Source organism: Notechis scutatus, chromosome 7, assembly GCF_049901735.1.
Source record: "Notechis scutatus isolate UNSWTSFEM ecotype Mainland chromosome 7, rNotScu1.2, whole genome shotgun sequence".
Classification (NCBI taxonomy): Eukaryota; Metazoa; Chordata; class Lepidosauria; order Squamata; family Elapidae; genus Notechis; species Notechis scutatus.
The window spans coordinates 19,693,942-19,711,615 of NC_142015.1; the positions used below are offsets into that span (position 1 = coordinate 19,693,942).

Here is a 17,674-nt window from a genome sequence, read left to right on the forward strand (position 1 = left end):
TATACTTTTGTCTGTCCTGTTTCAATTTCACATTATCTTTTCTTATTAAGCAAATGTTTCCCTGTAGTTACCAATTAGAGTATGACATCTTTATATCCTTTAATTTTATCCATTCAAACTCTTATTTAAGCTTCAATGTATAGCTTTAAGATTATAGCATTCAATATAATACATAACTTCCAATGAAGTTCTGCTTGGTACATTCTTAAAATAGACACTATATTCTTAAAAAGAAAAATATAATTATAATTATAAATATATATATATATATATATATATATATATATATATATATATATATATATATATATATATATATATATATATATAATCACACATTCCATTCCAATTCAATTCTATCATTAATATGCATTAAAATCTTAACATCTTTAACATTTCTTTTCAATTAAATATCATACTTCCTTGGGAACACTTATAAACTTTCCATAGTTAATTCTTTTTTTTCCATATTTCTCACTTATATTTTTATAAATCATTACTAATAATTAAAAATGTTCCCTTTTAATTCTCTCAATCATTTTAATTCATTTATTTATTAACAAACATCCCACTACATTACAGTAAATATTTTATCCATCATCATATTTTCTAAAATTATTTTATTTGTAATATAACAATGCTATCTTATGTACCTTTGCAGAATCCCTTTTGCAATTAAATTTTCACCCATTATCTCTAAACAAGCTTATGGTTACAATCCTTATATCTTTTCTCTGTTTCTCCATTTCTTGTTTCTGTTTTTTACAACTTCTTTTCCTTGCCTTCTTCCCCCTCTTCTTCTTTCTCCCCTTTTACCCCCTCATCTCTCTACTTCTAACTGTCTCATCTGTAATCCCCTCTTCTGTTGCTTTCTAATATTATACTTATCTTTCAAATTGTTCTTCTTTTTGGTTGTTTTTTCTAGTCTTAAACCTTTCACTCTCTTTCCCCCCTTTCTTCCCCCAACTTAAAATTATTTGATCATTAAAGATGGCTTCTTCTTTGTCTCAATCTTCTTGTTCTGCAAGCGTTTCTTGTTGCTTCTCATAGTTCCAGATCTCCATTTCTAAGAATTGAAACACGAAGCCAAAAGAACTTCTCCCTTCTTGTGCATCTTCTTTCCATTTTTAAGTTCCGTTTCAGTTCTTCTAAGAGTGATACCATTTTAAAAACTTTTTCAGTTCTTCCGTTTTCAGTTCTTCTAAGAGTGATACCATTTTAAAAACTTTTAAACAACCACCCGGTTAATTTTAGTCATCTAGATGCAAAACCAAAAATCAAATAATCCAAATAATCCAAGGCTGTTTCTACTTGCTTCTTTTTTCCACTTTGTCTTCCTGGGGTTCTATTATTTTGTTACCAAGTTTCAATTAAAATGTATCTTTGAGGAATCTTGTTAAAATTTCACTGTAAGTTCCTTTTAATTTAATTAATTACAGTTCCATTCCTTAATTCCAGGCAGTCTCTCCATTTTCCAGATCCTGCCCTTTTATTCTTTTTTTCTCCTTTCCTGCTTTTAAAAACTTTTAAATGTCCAGAAATCTTTATTATCCTTTGACTTTTATTTTCAGCTTAGATGCCTATTAATGTCAAAGTGGATTTTTTTCAATTTCTTGCTTAAGTCTCTTAGCTATCGGTATAAGGAAGGGAAGAAAAAAAACCTAATCCTTTCCCTTCTCTCTCTCCTTTGCAGCTTCAAAATCTTCTTTGGGAACAATGTTGTTAAGTTTAAATTCCAGGGTACCTTATTTGTTGCGTTTGCTGTTTGACCCAGTCAACCAAAACTTTCTCTTCTTATCTTCCTCCTGCACATTCTTTTCCGGTCAAGTTCTTTGTGGTGGCCATTTCTGACCACCGCTACAACCGCCTTCGGGAAAGGGAGTAATGGCCAGCTGGGGAGGAGAGATATGGCTCTCCTCAACCCTGCAGGCAGTCTCCCCCCTCTTCACCACCTCTATGGGGTGGCTTAGCCCCAAAACCAGCTGGCTCAGGGCGCTCCAGCGGCGAGCATGGATTGAAGCCTCGGAGAGACGAGGTTTCGGTCTGTCACCGAAGAAGCTCAAACCGGAAGTCCTTCCAGCCCTATTCTGATTGATTGAAGTCAGCTCAGCACATCAACCTCCTCTACTCAGATGGCCTTATTCTGGTTTGGAATAATGTCTGCTCAGACTTTTTCCTTTAAATTGTTGCAGTTCCTTGGCCATTTAATAGTTCTCTGAAGAAGACACACAGCCAATTTTCAAGAGCAAATGTGATTTTTTTTTGGGGGGGGGGTTGTTATTGTGCATATATGACTTAGATGTTTACCATCTTCACATTGAATGCTAGATACTTCAATGTACTTTGGCTTAGGATTTATATATAAACAGAAGAATACATCAGCAATTATATCTTGAAAATTTAATTTGCTTCAAAGGCCATTAATAGAGACATATTACATAAACTGAAATGTTCATATTGATAAAATAAGACATAGTTCCAAGAATCTGAAAATAAATGTTATCCTCCTAAATTCTGTCTCTTGGTAGGACTTGCTATGGTCAGCTGTAATCTGGAAAGGAAGGAAATAAACTTTTCCCACTTCTAATTGGAGTGTGGCACATAGGTTGATATGGAACAGGATTGAGCCATATTCTCCCATCCCAGGGTTGCAAGTGGCTCTTAAATATTTCTTTGGAAGACTTGAAATCCTTTCAACAGCTTGTTTTTCTAAAGTTTGAAGTGCATTTTCCTGTTTTTTGAGAGAATACCTGAACGTTGCTACATAAGCCCTGAGATAGTCTTAAGCTAACATTTTTTTAAAAAATAGAAAAATTCCAGCCCTACCAAAGACATGGAATATGTCAGTTTCAGTCATATGTCAATTTTGTTACTGCCTTCCCAAATGAAGTCTCAAGGAACCAAGTATGATAGCTTGATTGTCCTACTGGAGATGCGAAGTTGATTGCAAGTTGATGTACCAGCTGCCACCCTACTACGCACGGATCACCTAGTTCTACCTTAATCAAAAAGGTGAATATGTACGTTTATTTTTTCTGTAGCTATAGATATTTGAAACCCATTTCAACTGCAAAAAAAAAAAAAAAAAGACCAGGGAAACAAAATGAAGGTTTTAATTGAGGAAGTATTTTATTTATAGCTAAAGGCTAGTATTACAATCCAGCTATCTGTTTCTAAAGATTAAAGGAAAGGACAGAAAGAGGAAGTAAGGTGGATTTTTGTTATTTATAAAAGAAAATTAAATACAATTAGAAACTTAATTTTTGTCATCTTGACTCATATGAGGTTTTTAGTTTTGTGCATCAAATTGTGCTGATACATTAATTATACAACTACACCATTAGGAGAAGGGAGTGAGAGTTGTCATCTTTTCTCCTCAAACAAAATTTAGTTGGGAAAGTTTGAGAGATGGGAAGCCTTTTGTAATAACCATCCCTTCACTCTCAATTACCCAAACAGTTACTGTACACAAATAAATATCTTTCAAAAGAGGCTCAGTACAGTGCTACAATCCTTCACTGAAGGGAAACGATATACATCTCATTCTTAACATGTAACTTATTTTACATACATTACCATAAATGCTACATATCTTTTTCAAAAGAATAGCTAAGTCAGACAAGTATTTTTAAAATGCAGCTAAGGTAAGTATGATACAGACCCAGGCAGGAAGTATGATGGCAGTCAGTACAGAATTTGAATTGTGGAAAGATACAACTTGGTTTTAGAATGGGCCATCCAATCTTGCACTGCAACATTATGGAGACTAAGTGGAAGAGTTTTCTGCATCTTTCACAGTTCACTGGTTTTTTTTTAGTCTAGATGTGATTGTTTTATTGAAAGCAGGGCATGAGAAAAACCTAACAAATTGGTACAGTCATCACATCCAAGCTTAAAGTCCCAGATGTTTCATCCAAAGAGATTCTGATTTTGCTTCAACTCAAATATTTATTTTTTTCTTCCGCTCTGAGACTTAATGTTACAAGGACTAGATTTCCAAATTCTAAAACTCAGCACATCATCTATTGATTTGCTCATGGTTGGATTAGATCCCTCTTCTGGGTTTGACTTATGGATTTGGATCAACAAGACTTACAAAGCAAAGTTTGCCTTTATTTGGAGGCCAATACCAAAATACATGTTGAACTGGTGTATACCTTATTCTAAACCATGGTTTATTAAATCATGATTTGTGCAATAAGATACAGGTAGCTGGGTTTCTCACAACACACTAATTCAAAAGCAAATAACTTTACATATTTCACAGTATTTGTGTGCCACCCCAATCATGAACACCATGTTAGTGTGATGCGTGAATCTAATCTTGTGTGATATAATTCCTTAGTTGTGTTCTTAAAATGGCATTGATTCATGCAGGCATGTACTTCTTGATTTTTTTAAACTGGGAATTTAACTGAAATGCTCTAGTTGCTATCCTTTAGGTCAGGGGTAGTCAACCTTTTTATACCTATCTCCCACTTTTGTATCTCTGTTAGTAGTAAAATTTTCTAATCACCCACCGGTTCCACAGTAATAATGATTTATAAAGTAGGGGACAAAACCCCTACCACCTACCATGAAAGCTGGAACGCCCACTAGTGGGCGGTAGGGACCAGGTTGACTACCACTGCTTTAGGTGAATGATAAATATTGTAGAATCCACCATTTGTGAGACTGTACATGCAGTGTTATCCGGAATCCAATATTATTTAGGCTTGCTAAAGATCTTTCTAATATTCCAGGTTGATTTTTGGAATATAGAAATTGGTAGTTTGGTTATCAAAGCTTTAGTCATGAAAAGACTGGGTTCTGTGAAGTGCTGTTACTACTGATAAGTTCTCTTTTAACTGCTCTTTCTTTAACAAATGAAAACAAGTGAATTCGAAAAATCCACTGCAGAGAGATTGCAAATGGCTACAGTTGTTTTTTCCCCATTGTGATACACAACCACAAGAGGACAGTGTTGGGTACATTCTGAACAATTGCTTTGGGATGGGTCATCCCAACAGATGACAGGTGACCCGAGAATGAACACAACAAATAGTCCTTTGTAATATATGACAATTCTTTAGGGATGCACCAGAGATTTCTAGATGTTGGATGGAGGGGGGAAATAATCTTGGGAGTTTGCAACATCATTTATAACCCGCTGTCATTTCTTCAATGTTGGAGTCCTTGAGAAATAACTACTTAGGAAATCAAAAGAACTATTCCTCTAGTCTTGAGTGTGTGATCCACAGTGACCCATGTCTTTTGCAGGAAGGTCACAGCGGCTTAACAGTTGGGATCCACCACAGCATGCTTTTATTTTACAAATTTGTATACATTTTTTTCTTTTAACCGAATAGCTAAAACAGTCCTGTAGGCAGAAGAATGAACTGCATTGTGTTTGAAAAGCAGCAGCTCACTGACTAGTATATACTGTATTTTCATGTAAAAGGGGGAAAAAAAACCTAACAACAGGTCACATTAGCAGCACTGAAACTTGAGAAGTTGTTTACTTCTACACCTAATGTAGCATAGGTTCATGACAATAAGCTAATGTTTCTGAGACAGTCTTCAGGAACTGTCTGGGCAAAGTGTCAGACATATTCCAAAAGATGGTAGTTACAAACAGAGGGAAGAAAGAGAATCATAGCAACTGTATATATTTGCAAGACCACCACATAAAATGAACCTAATGGACTGGACAGCTTTATTAGAGACTGGAAGCCGTTTTCTACATGCTAAATATAATAACAGATGGTTAACTGAAGGATTTGAAGATTAGTGTAATGTTTAGCTTAACCTGTTGACTGCTTTTTCTTCTTTCTTCAATATCTGTGTGTGTATGTGTATTTGTGTGTATATATGTGTGCCTGTGTGTGTGCCTGTGTGCCTGTGTGTGTGTGTCTGTGTGTGTATACATTATACCCATTATACCAACATCAACTCCATCAACCAATCAAGAGGCAGCAGCGCAGCCAACCAACCCAGCACACCAGCCCCCACCACCAGTATTTATAGAGAGAAGGCAGCTCCGATCACACACTGCTTGCACTAGCACAAAGCCGAAAGCACCAGCCTGAGGATGGCGAGTGGGACCTTGCCGAAACGTCACCAAGATACTCTTAATCTTACACAGGAAAAGACCCGAACACACCTAGACCTACATACCTGTACCCATGAAAATCTACGAATATATACATATACATATACATATACATATACATATACATATACATATACATATACATATATATATATATATATATATATATATATAGAGAGAGAGAGAGAGAGAGAGAGAGAGAGAGAGAGAAGTAATTTTTTTACCTGCATATGTATTAAATGTTAAATTAATTTGATCACTTTTCTCTCTTTTTTTTGCATGCTCTTTTTCTTTTTTGTTGTGTTAGGGTTGAACGTGTGCTTCTGTTTTGTTTTGTGTTTGTTTTTCTGTTTTGTATTTTACTGTTTATGATAAAACAATAAATAATATATTTTTAAAACAACAGTTGGTCAAGGGTCAGGTCCTTTATTTAAAGGCAAACCCTATGTGGAAACATCACCTCTTGGCTTTGCACAAGGGAACTAAGCTTCACTCTTTGCTCTCAGGTCAAACAGTCAAGAGCTGAAGATTCCCTGTTAAATATACACAATTGTTTAAAAGTTTCTATTTTCAGAAACAGCATCGCTTCTGCCTTTGACCCACCCTTCTTCAGAGGCTTCTTTTACACAATATCAGTCCCAAAGGAAACATCCAAGCAATGTCATGATATTCCCATTTCCCAAATATTCTGTGTCTTGCACTTTGCCTAGATACTTAATGGTTTTCAGCACAAACATTCAAAATTAAATTTGTAGCAGAGCACTGCCTTCATTTGGTTTCAATTTTCTGTTGAGAAGTTTGTCCAGCAGCCTTGAAAATATATGCTGAGCATTGTGAAAAAATAAACTGAAGCTGGATGTTTTATGGAGATTCTTAATTCTCCAGGTCATGGTTGTCTCAAAGGTGCTTTTGTAAAAAGCAACTGGACTTTCTTGATTTTTTTCCCCCTTGGAAAAAGTTTCACTTCTTCATTCTGAATTGAAGTAGCTTCTTAGATGACAAGTGAAACGCTTTCAAGAAAAAAAAAACAAGAAAATTCAGTTGCCTTTTGGAAAAGTACCTTTGGGATAAACTGAATCTTCTTTCCCCTCCATGTAAAGAAACTTTGTACATAATAAGCTAGCACATCAAAGCTAGGTTTTGTGAAATCCACTCTACAATCCCGAGTTATTAACTGCAGCAATCTTTTTAAATAGAGGAACTCTATTTAACGAACTCCAGATCTGGTCCAGATTCCTACCACTTACACATTCATAATTCACATTTTGAATGCAAAAGCCAATATATCCTTTTTTGCAAAATGGCTGATGCTGCCTGAGCACAGATGTCATTGTGAGCTGCATCCCACCTATTATATTAAGTCCAAAAAAAAGAGAGAGCTACATGATGGAGAGGATGAAGATCGTGTTAACCTGTTGCTAGAAACAGCAGAATGAAATCCATTTCAGTCGCACTCTCCACTACCAATTAATAGGACATGGTGTCTAATTCTTGATGTTGACTGATGAAGCAAAAAAAAAACCTGGAAAGTAGCATTACAGGTCAGCAGAAGCACAGTATGATGCTTGAAATGACGGGAATCTTCCCTAGAGTGGATATATTAATCAGAGAATGCTAACATCTTCTGCCTCAAATGGTAATCTTCCAGTAAGATAGGGACAAACATATTCCAAAATCTTCAAGGAATTATTGTTATTTTAAGAAAGAAAAAAGAAAGGAAGGAAGGAAGGAAGGAAGGAAGGAAGGAAGGAAGGAAGGAAGAAAGAAAGAAAGAAAGAAAGAAAGAAAGAAAGAAAGAAAGAAAGAAAGAAAGAGAAGGAAAGAAAGAAAGAGAAAGAGAGAAAAAGAAAGGAAGAAAGAAAGAAAAAAGAAGGAAAGAGGGAGAGAGGGGGAGAGAGAGAAAAGAAAGAAACAGGAAGAAAGGAAGGAAAGCAGATAGGGATAAATATATTCCAAAATCTTCAAGGAATTATTGTTATTTTAAGAAAGAAAAAAGAAAGGAAGGAAGAAAGAAAGAAAAAGAAAGGAAAGAAAGAGAAAGAAAGAAAAAGAAAGAAAGAAAGAAAGAAAGAAAGAAGAAAGAAAGAAAGAAAGAAAGAAGAAAGAAAGAAAGAAAAAGAAAGGAAGAAAGAAAGAAAAAAGAAGGACAGGGAGAGAGGGGGAGAGAGAGAAAAGAAAGAAACAGGAAGAAAGGAAGGAAAGAAAAGATGCATGATATTAATGTTTTGTTTCAAAAATACAGCACAGTCAGATACAAACAGCTGCTGGATGGAAACCGAAGGAACCTCAGCAAAGCAGAGAGAGAAAAAAGCTCTCTTTAAAATAAATTGTTCCCTGGCTCCAACTGTATTTCAAAGCAGAGAATCTTAGTGTTCTTGAAGATCTATTTTGAGATACAACTCACTATCAGGGAGCATCAGTCAGCAGACCCCAGTGCAAACCAAAGAAAGCTTGCTTAAAAAGGTAGAAGTTCGCTGATTTGGTGTCTGCTTTAAGGCCAGACTGTCTGGATCAGAAATAGGCCTTGGCAGTTTGGCGTGATTTTGGCAGGACTTTGGGTTGGGAAGGAAAGAGTTCAGGCTCAGCCCAGGAAGAAGATATGCCTGCTCTATAGCAGATAGCAAAGAAAAGACAATGACAGGATAGTGACTTCCCTGGAGATGAATGAGGATGTATGGGCCCTGAATTAAAGGCAGACAGAGAGGCCCTCATTAGACCGAGTCTGGAGTTCAAATGCAGATAGAAGTTCAGCAAGAATCTTTAGAGTGATTCCAACGTATCTTCTTCGACACAGAGTTAGGCAATTCAAAATCTGCATGTTTTTCCCCCATTCTATTACTACATACAGGTTGCCCTCAACTTACCTCTGTTTGCTTAATGACCATTCTCAAAGATATAGTGGCACTGAAAAAAAGTGACTTATGACCATTTTTCAGACTTAAGACCGATGTAGCATCCTCATGGTTACTGATTTACATTCGGATATCTGACCACTGACTCACATTTATGATAGATGCAGTGCCCCTGGATCATGGAGAAACGTTTAATGAAAAGGACGACCAGGGGGTGACATGATAGCAGTGTTCCAGTATCTGAGGGTCTGCCATAAAGAAGAGGGAGTCAAGCTATTCTCCAAAGCTCCTGAGGGCAGGATGAGAAGCAATCGATGGAAACTAATCAAGGAGAGAAGCAACTTAGAACTAAGGAGAAATTTTCCTGACAGTTAGAACTAATAATCATTGGAACAACTTGCCTCTAGAAGTTGTAAAGGCTCCAACGCTGGAAGTTTTAAAGAAGAGATTGGATAACCATTTGTCTGAAATGCTATACGGTTGCCTAAGCAGGGGGTTGGACTAGAAGACCTCCAAGGTCCCTTCCAAGTCTGTTATTCCTTTCCATCCCATCCCATCCCACCCCACCCCACCCTACCCCACTCCACTCCACTCCACTCCACTCCACCCCACCCCGTTCCATTCCATTCCATTCCATTCCATTCCATTCCATTCCATTCCATTCTATTCTATTCTATTCTATTCTATTCATGTGATCCCCTTTTAAAACCTTCTGAGAAGCAGAGTCACTGGAGAAGCCAGATTCACTTAACCCTAGTAACTTAACAAAGTGCACTTAACAACTGTGGCAGTGATTCACTTAGAAAATGTGGCAAGGAAAGTCATAAAATGGGGCAAAACCAATTTCTCACTTAGCAAAATAATGGCGAGGTCAATTGTGGTCATACATTGAGGACTACCAACAATCTTTCCTATCTGTAGTGGTCTTAAAGAAGAAAATGTCGACCATTTGCATGCAGCAAGAAATGGAAAAACCTGCTGCAAGTATCTTTATATCATTGTGTTTCACCAGGTACAACTTAGATGTGTCCATAAGAGACAAATGCAAATTAAAGGCAAGAGCTGATCATATTACCATTTTATAGTTATGGAACAAGGCCCACTGTAAGCCCATGTTCTCTGGCTGGAATGTTGTTTTTTGTCTCAGAATGGAGATTTGCTACCTTTCAACATCAAGATATCTGACTTCCCTTCAACTGTTCCTTACTACATCAGCATAATTTAAGAGTGGAAAGAACTATGTTGCTGATGCTGTTTTTGAACCACACTTCAAAAAAGGCTGCATTCCTAGAGGAAATGGAGCTGTTTCCTAAATAAATCACACAGAAGCTCATGCAGGGAACAAAATCTCATTCGGGATTTTCAAAATCATTTGAGATTTTTCAAAATCATTAGAGATTCTGTAGCCAATCAGAATGACAATTATTATAGCCAGATTGGCTGTGTAGCCAATCAGAATGAGGATTAAAGAATTAAAGTTGAAGTCAAAGTTGAGAATTAGAGAACTAAAGTTGAGGATGCAGCAAATGAAGAGGCATAGTGAACTTTGCAGGGACAAAAAGGAAATTCATTTTTCAGGACTTTTAGAATTCATCATGGCAAACGCTAAAGGCTAATTTAAGAGAATAAGGTCACCATCATTTTACAAGATTATATAGACTAGATGTTTTAGTATGAGGTTGTTAACATCATTTTGAACACAATGCCAAAAAAGAAAAATAAAGCAGCTAGAACTTTGCTACCCATTGTAAAATAGTGGTCATGTGTTAAATTAAGCACCAATGTCCTGTTTAACGTACTGTATATGAACTTTGAGTTACTTTAATATGAAAATTAGACTGAAGACAAAAATTCCAAGAGGTTGGAGATATAAATGTAAGTACTGCCACATCCATTTGAGTTGCATTAAAACGGGAACATCTATTTACAAATAGTAAGGAATCTGATTTAAAAAAAGGTTCTTTGTGGGTCCCCCCCCCTAAATGGCCCTATTGATAAGTGCGTAAGCTTAACAAACAAATGATAGACTAGAAGTCAATCCTAAATTGCATTAACAGAGGGACACAATCAAGATCAAGTGAGGTACTAATACCACTCTATAAAGCCTTAGTAAGGCCAGACCTATAATACTGCATCCGGTTTTTGTCACCATATTATAAAAAAGATGTTGAGACTCTAGAAAAAGTACAGAGAAGAGCAACCAAGATGATTAGGGGACTGGAGACTAAAACATACAATGAACAGTTGCAGGAACTGGGCATGGCTAGTCTAGTGAAGAGAAGGACCAGGGAAGGTAGGATAGCAGTTTTCCAATATTTGAAGGGCTGCCACAGAGAGGAAGGGGTCAAGCTATTTTCTAAAGCACCTGAAGGCCAGACAAGGAATAATGAATGGAAACTTATCAAGGAGAGATTTAACCTGGAAATAAGGAGAAATTGTCTGACAGTGAGAACAATCAACCAATGGAACAGAAGTTGCCTTCGGGAGTTGTGGGAGCTTCATCACTTGAGACTTTCAAGAAGAGGTTGTCAGAAATGGTGTGTGGTCTCCTGCTTGAGCGTGTGTGTATGTTTGGACTAGATGACCTACAAGACCCCCCCCCAACTCTGTGAATCTGTGAATCTGTGAGTTTCTCTGGCTGAGAAAATGCTAAACCATGAGTAACCTAAGACAAGAGCCAAGAGACTACTGAAATATTTTTTCTTTGCGTTATGCAGTGGATCACAGTGCCCTAGTAATTTAGATAAATGCGCCTTGGCTAATATTCCCAGCATTTGTTTGATGATCTCATGCCTCGATCTGCAAATTGCAGCTTCAAAAATGATTTTTTTACGTGCGAGGGGCAAGGGACACTTCTTAATGACGTTACCAAATAATCTTAGGAAAGTACAATAAAAATCCTTCTTTAGTGCATTTTAGCGATTCTAAAATTGTGCCCTGCCCCCGATTAAAATTGAGAGAAGGAGAAATATTAATCATGCACTCACCCTAATATTAGAATGGATCTGGAGGCATATTCTACCCATATCTTTTTAGTTATCTTTCCTCCAGTGCTGGCACTCATATTGGTACCTAAGCTTCCAAAAGATTGAATGATATATGACCACAAAGGGAAGCATGGATTACAACTGTTATTTTGAATCCCCAATGCTAAGATGAGGAGTGAAGGGTAATATGGACATGCTCTTGTAGAATAACATCTCATCTAACAGGAAGACATATAATACAGATTGATACTGTTGATAAAGATTTTATAGTCAATTGCAGAAGACGTCAGCCATTGTACTTATCAAACTCTTATGATAATACAGATAGTCCTCAACTTACAATGGTTCGTTTAGTGACAATTCAAAGTTACAACAGCTCTGGGAAAAAGTGACTTACGACTTTTTCACACTTACAACCGTTGGTCACACAATTAAAATTCAGACATTTGGTTAACTGACTCATATTTATGACGATTGCCATATCCCTGGGTTACATGATCACCGTTTCTGGTGTCAGAGGGGAGGCCCAATTCACTTAACAACGGTGGCAAGAAAGGTTGTACAATGGAACAAAGCTCACTTAACAATTGTCTCGCTCAGCAACAGGAATTTTGGGCTCACTCGTGGCCATAAGTCAAGGACTACCTGTATTTGAAGAAACATTGCATAAGCCTGCATTTCATCCCACTCAAACTCTTTGGGACCGATTCGTGCAGGCTAAGAACCCAGATCTTCATTTGCATCAACTAAACCAAGGGTCTTCAAGCTTGGCAAGTTTTAAGACTTGTGGACTTCAACTCCCAGAATTCCTGAGCTAACATGACTGGAGAAGGAATTCTGAGAGTTGAAGTCCACACGTCTTAAAGCTGTCAAGTTTGAAGAGCCCTGAATTAAACCACAAGACTGACTTACCGGTTGCCAATATCAAAGGTAGAATTTTGTACTCCTGCCCTCCCCAAAGACTGCAGCTGTTTTGCTAACTGAAGGGTGCACGCAACTGCGTTCATGGGGATTGCCTCTGCATCGCAAGAACAACAGCATCTTAAATAACGTCTCTAAAATCCAACCCACAAAAGACGCTGGGTGAAAGTGCAGGTGAGTTTCACCTCACCTGCCGGGATGACTTAGGACACGAATTTCCCTTAGTTACCAAGTATTGACCTGCAGACATTTTTTCCCCCCACCAAAACTTCAAATGATTTATCAAAAATTCTATTTTGTCCCCCCCACTGAGGTAGATGTCAATTTGGAGGAAAACAAAACACAACAGAGGAAAAGAGGGAGAGGGGGATTAGTGGTGGTAACCAGTGGTGGGATTCAGCCAGTTCGCACCAGTTCGGGAGAACCGGTTGTTAACTTTCTGAGCAGTTTGGTGAAGTGGTTGTTGGAAGAAATCATTAGGGCAGAGAACCGGTTGTTAAATTATTTGAATCTCACACTGGTGGTAACCCATGCCTTCTAATCTCTCAAAAAATCAAATGGGGACCTCTTCAAGTTGATTAGTGCCCGTTGGCCTTAAAACTACTCCCTTGCTTGGATATGCCAAGCCTAGTCTGAGTTAAGTTAGACTAAGTTACAAAGGCTTCTTGGATTGCATGCCAGCCTTTAGTTCACTTCAGCACTCCTGGAGGATACAGAGAGTAGAAGCTGCTGGGGGCTGCGACGAATTGCATTTCTCGAAGGCGACAGGCTTTCCAAGGTAGTCAATGCACAAGGCGCTTCGTGTCCGCATTCCTTCTCCACAGGTTTGGGAACAGGGGGACCATGGTCCCATCTGCCAGATTGGGCAAGGAAGACCACTGCATGGTTTGATGTCCTCGGGCTTGAGGGCCTGGTCACAGGTGGAGGAAGGTTGGCCTTCCACATCCAGACATTCTACTGTTCGTCTTTGCCAACCCGAGCTACAGGACTTGGAGCACTCTGACCAGTCCCCCAGAACCCATTGCGAGGTCAGCAAGGGCTTGATCATGTTGGCCAGGCTTTTCTCCTTGATCTTCTGCTTGCTGAATTGGAGGTCCTTGGGGATAAAAAAGGTGTATTTCACCTTTGGTAGGGGGAATGCCCTGGGGAGGAACATCTCGCTGGAAACGGTCAACACCTGAACCACAATAGCTTCGGGGAGCCTCTGGTAGCTCTGGAGGCGTTCCAGAGTGGTCAGGGAGCCGCTGTACCTCAGGACAGTCCCCTTCACAAAAATGTCTTGTTCCATAGCTGAGACGGTGAAGTTTCCATTCAGGAGGTATTTGCCATCCAGGGTCTGCAGAGCTAAATAATTTCCGTCATGCCTTACTCCTCGTCGGCTGTGTTGCTTGATGTCAATGTTGGTTGCCCCCGCTGGAATGGTGACAACGTCGTTGTAGCCAAACCTACAAGAGATGAGAGAAATGGGTGTTCACTTCAACTAAACAACAGTGTGAACAAACATCTACTAAAAGAACAACCTGTATTGCTCCATGACCAAAAGCATCCTTCTTCTCCTGTATTTTCTCTTTGCTATTGCAAGAGGCTGAAATGCTCTAAATTGCAACTGACCTTGAGATCTCCGAAGACTTAAGAATTAAGGAACAGTAATGAAAATTTCCTATGCTTGCACTACACCATTAAATTCCAGGAATCTCAATGGGGTGAAATGAAACCATTCTCATTCATCCTATTCTGCTGTGTTATTCGAGTGCTTTTTTTTTGCATTGAGGGTGACTTTAAAAGAGGCTACCGGTCCCAAAAATATTCAGGACATACAAATGGTGGAGTCAAAATAAAATGCAAAATGGACATCAATTACATATAAAATACAGCTAATTAAACATGGATACTCTTTTTTCTTTTCTTCTTTTCATGACCCTGTAATCCCTTTTATTGAGGTGGAGTTGGGGCGACTGAATGGAGCTGAGCATTTTCTAGCTGCGTACATTTCGTGATGCCTATGTGAAGTTTGCAGCAGATATTTTCTTCTTGTGCCCTGATAGAAAAACATCTACTGCTGCCTAGGATTGAACTGTCAACCTCCTGATATGAGGCAAGTGTCTGTACCTCTAGGCCACTATAAATATGAATGGTTAATCCTAGTTATTTATTTTTCCCCACCTTTTTTATATTAGCATTGAAATTGCAAAAACAATTTGGAGAAGGTCACATTCTGCTGTAGGAAGGATTTCTGGACTCTGGACACTGGAAGATTTTTGGATTTCTGGATTTTTGCATGTGTGTTCATAAAACTCTATACTCAGCTCTAAATGGGCACTGTGTATTCTTCACCAAGCTTTACAAAACCTTTGTGGCGTTCTCTTACTTGGATTTGTTGACTGAGTCGGATATTTTTCTACAAGTTGAGCCGTCCCCACCACAAACTCCACATTTGTCCAGTTTCTTGGAAGACCCAATAATATGATCACAACCAGCCTTCATGCATTGTCCATGCACACACACAGAGAGTGTATCAGGTGCACATGTTGTCCCGTCAATTACCTGATATAAAAGGAAAGGAAGAATAAAATGAAGTCAATCCACCCATTTATCACTCTTTAGTGTATTTCTAATGGCTTGAAAGACATTCCTTGAAATATATTTCTTACAGATATCTTTAGAATATATCTAAAGATATCTGTAGAAATATGGAGCAAAGCTATTGGTTTCAATTGTGGTCAGTTCTTGTTTTACTAATAATAGTTTCTTTATGTTTCCACTTTTCCATCAATTGATGGATATTTTCATTTACATTTCACACATATTCATTCTTTTGGTTATTACTACTTGTGATCTGCATGTTTTTGGAAAGCGTTTTTTAATATTGTGTCAACAATAGTGCATTATAGGCCCAGCATGCATGATCTATATATAACTCTGTACATCTTCTGCTACAAAATTCTGAAACATGGGTATTAGGCACACGTGGATACATTCAGATGCATTTGGTAAATGTGTGCAAATGTGGCAGATGGATGTAATAATTCTGATGGATGGGGTTTTCATCTATGTCTCAAACTATATATAGATTTTTCTCCCAATTTTATAGGAAACATAGTTTTTCTTCCCAACCAGGAGAACATAGTTTTACTAGCTGGATACCCGTGCTTCGCTATGAAACCATGTGGTTGGGCTTAGTTTTTGAGGAGGAAAATAAAGAAAAGAAATTCTGCCTCTGCCAACCAGCATCCATTGGTATTTAGTTGGCTAGTGTCCAGTCAGTGTGTGAGAGAGTTGAGGTCTGTTTGGAAACTGAAACAGTATTTACTGTGTGAACAAGAAGGAGACAGCAAGGAGCCTGGGCATGGCTTAGCTCAACTGTTTTGTACTAAAGCTGGTTGCTGCTCTCAAACGGAAACTCCTCTCCTCTGCTTGTATTTTACATTTGGAACATATTTCTTTTCAGATGAAAATGGGGAGTAGAACTCCTTAGAATCAGAGCATGTTAATAATAATAATGTATGCAATACTAATGCTCTGATGGTCATTTCAAAAAATCCTTTCTTACTGAGCACTTAGAAGCCAAGAGGAACATACGTGCCAAACTTCAAGTTTATAGGCTTTACGGTTCTGGAGGTTTTGTGATGATGTGTGAGTGGTATTTCACTTTTATATATATAGATTGGTGCCATAGGGAAATTTGGAAAACGTTTAGTAGGCAAGACGTTTTGAAATCTGTAAAAATGACGGATACATGAGCAGAATTCTTACTTACTTTGGTCTCAAAGACTTTGAATTCATTCCCTCTTTTAGCCCGGCAGACTAATTTGCAACGGTCTCGAGGAGGTACTCCGGCATACATGGGGACCCATTCTAGAAAATTACCATTCAAGTCGGTGAAGTTGTATCTGTCATATTTCTCACATTGTTGCTCTCGAAAGCTTTTGTCTACAATGGAAATGAAAGGGACCCAGGTGAACGTGGATACACACACAACGAAATCTCGTTTTCAACGTTTCATTTTCAGGCCAGTCATTTGTAAAACTTTTGATCTCTCTTCTCTGACCTGAAAGTAATGCAGGAACCTGATTGACAGCCAGCAACACCTGTTGAGTCTATCCTAACTTCGCTTCCACCAAATATAATTTGTATTTACCTGGGAATACATCTGTCTGACATTTCAGCTCCAAAACAACTAATTCTACTGTGTAGATATGCAGCCTGCCTTACCTCATGTCCCCCATGGGCTATGCTGAGTGAGCAGCTCTTGGCATACCGCCGGGAGTCCTCATGTTTTGACTGTAATGGAGCATCCCATCATGGTTGTAACTTATGATAGTCATGAAGTTGGTCGGTCATGTGACTGAGCCAATTTTACAACCTTTTTTTTTTGCAGTGGTCGTTAGGTTGTTAAGCAAACATCACAACCATCAAACAAATCAATGGTTTGCTATGGGTGCAGACAGAGTTATCGAAAACTGGTCGTGAATTCCGATTCTCAGCAAAACCATTGTAAAATGCGGTCACGTAACTGTGAGATGCTGTAAATGGCCATAAAACATGCTGGATTAACACAACCTTAATGGAGGCATAGGCACCACAAACAGAGGGGGTAAAATTCAGACAACTCTAGCAGATATCCAGTTACCAGGTTATTGCTTTAGAATAGAATACGAATAGAATAGAATGAATGAGCTGGAAGGGACCTTGGAGGTCTTCTAGTCCAGCCCCCTGCTCAAGCAGGAGAACCTATACTATTTCAGATAAGTGACTGTCCAGTTCTCCTCTTAAAAACCTCCAGTGATGGAGCTCCCACGATTTCTGAAGGCAAGCTGATCCAC

At 38.3% G+C, this 17,674-nt stretch overlaps 1 protein-coding gene across 1 annotated transcript in view; it reads right to left on the reverse strand.

Annotated features, from left to right (window-relative positions):
- Positions 1–12,177: 12,177 nt before the first annotated feature.
- The window catches only part of ADAMTS8 (ADAM metallopeptidase with thrombospondin type 1 motif 8), a 31,714-nt gene continuing 26,217 nt past the window's right edge, over positions 12,178–17,674 (reverse strand). The window contains exons 7-9 of the mRNA XM_087970089.1: positions 16,609–16,781; positions 15,220–15,395; positions 12,178–14,296 (exon numbers count right to left, since the gene is read on the reverse strand). Coding sequence (XP_087826215.1) covers positions 13,546–14,296; positions 15,220–15,395; positions 16,609–16,781 — 1,100 coding nt within the window. The 3' untranslated portion in view covers positions 12,178–13,545. The remainder of the gene's footprint in view (positions 14,297–15,219; positions 15,396–16,608; positions 16,782–17,674) is intronic.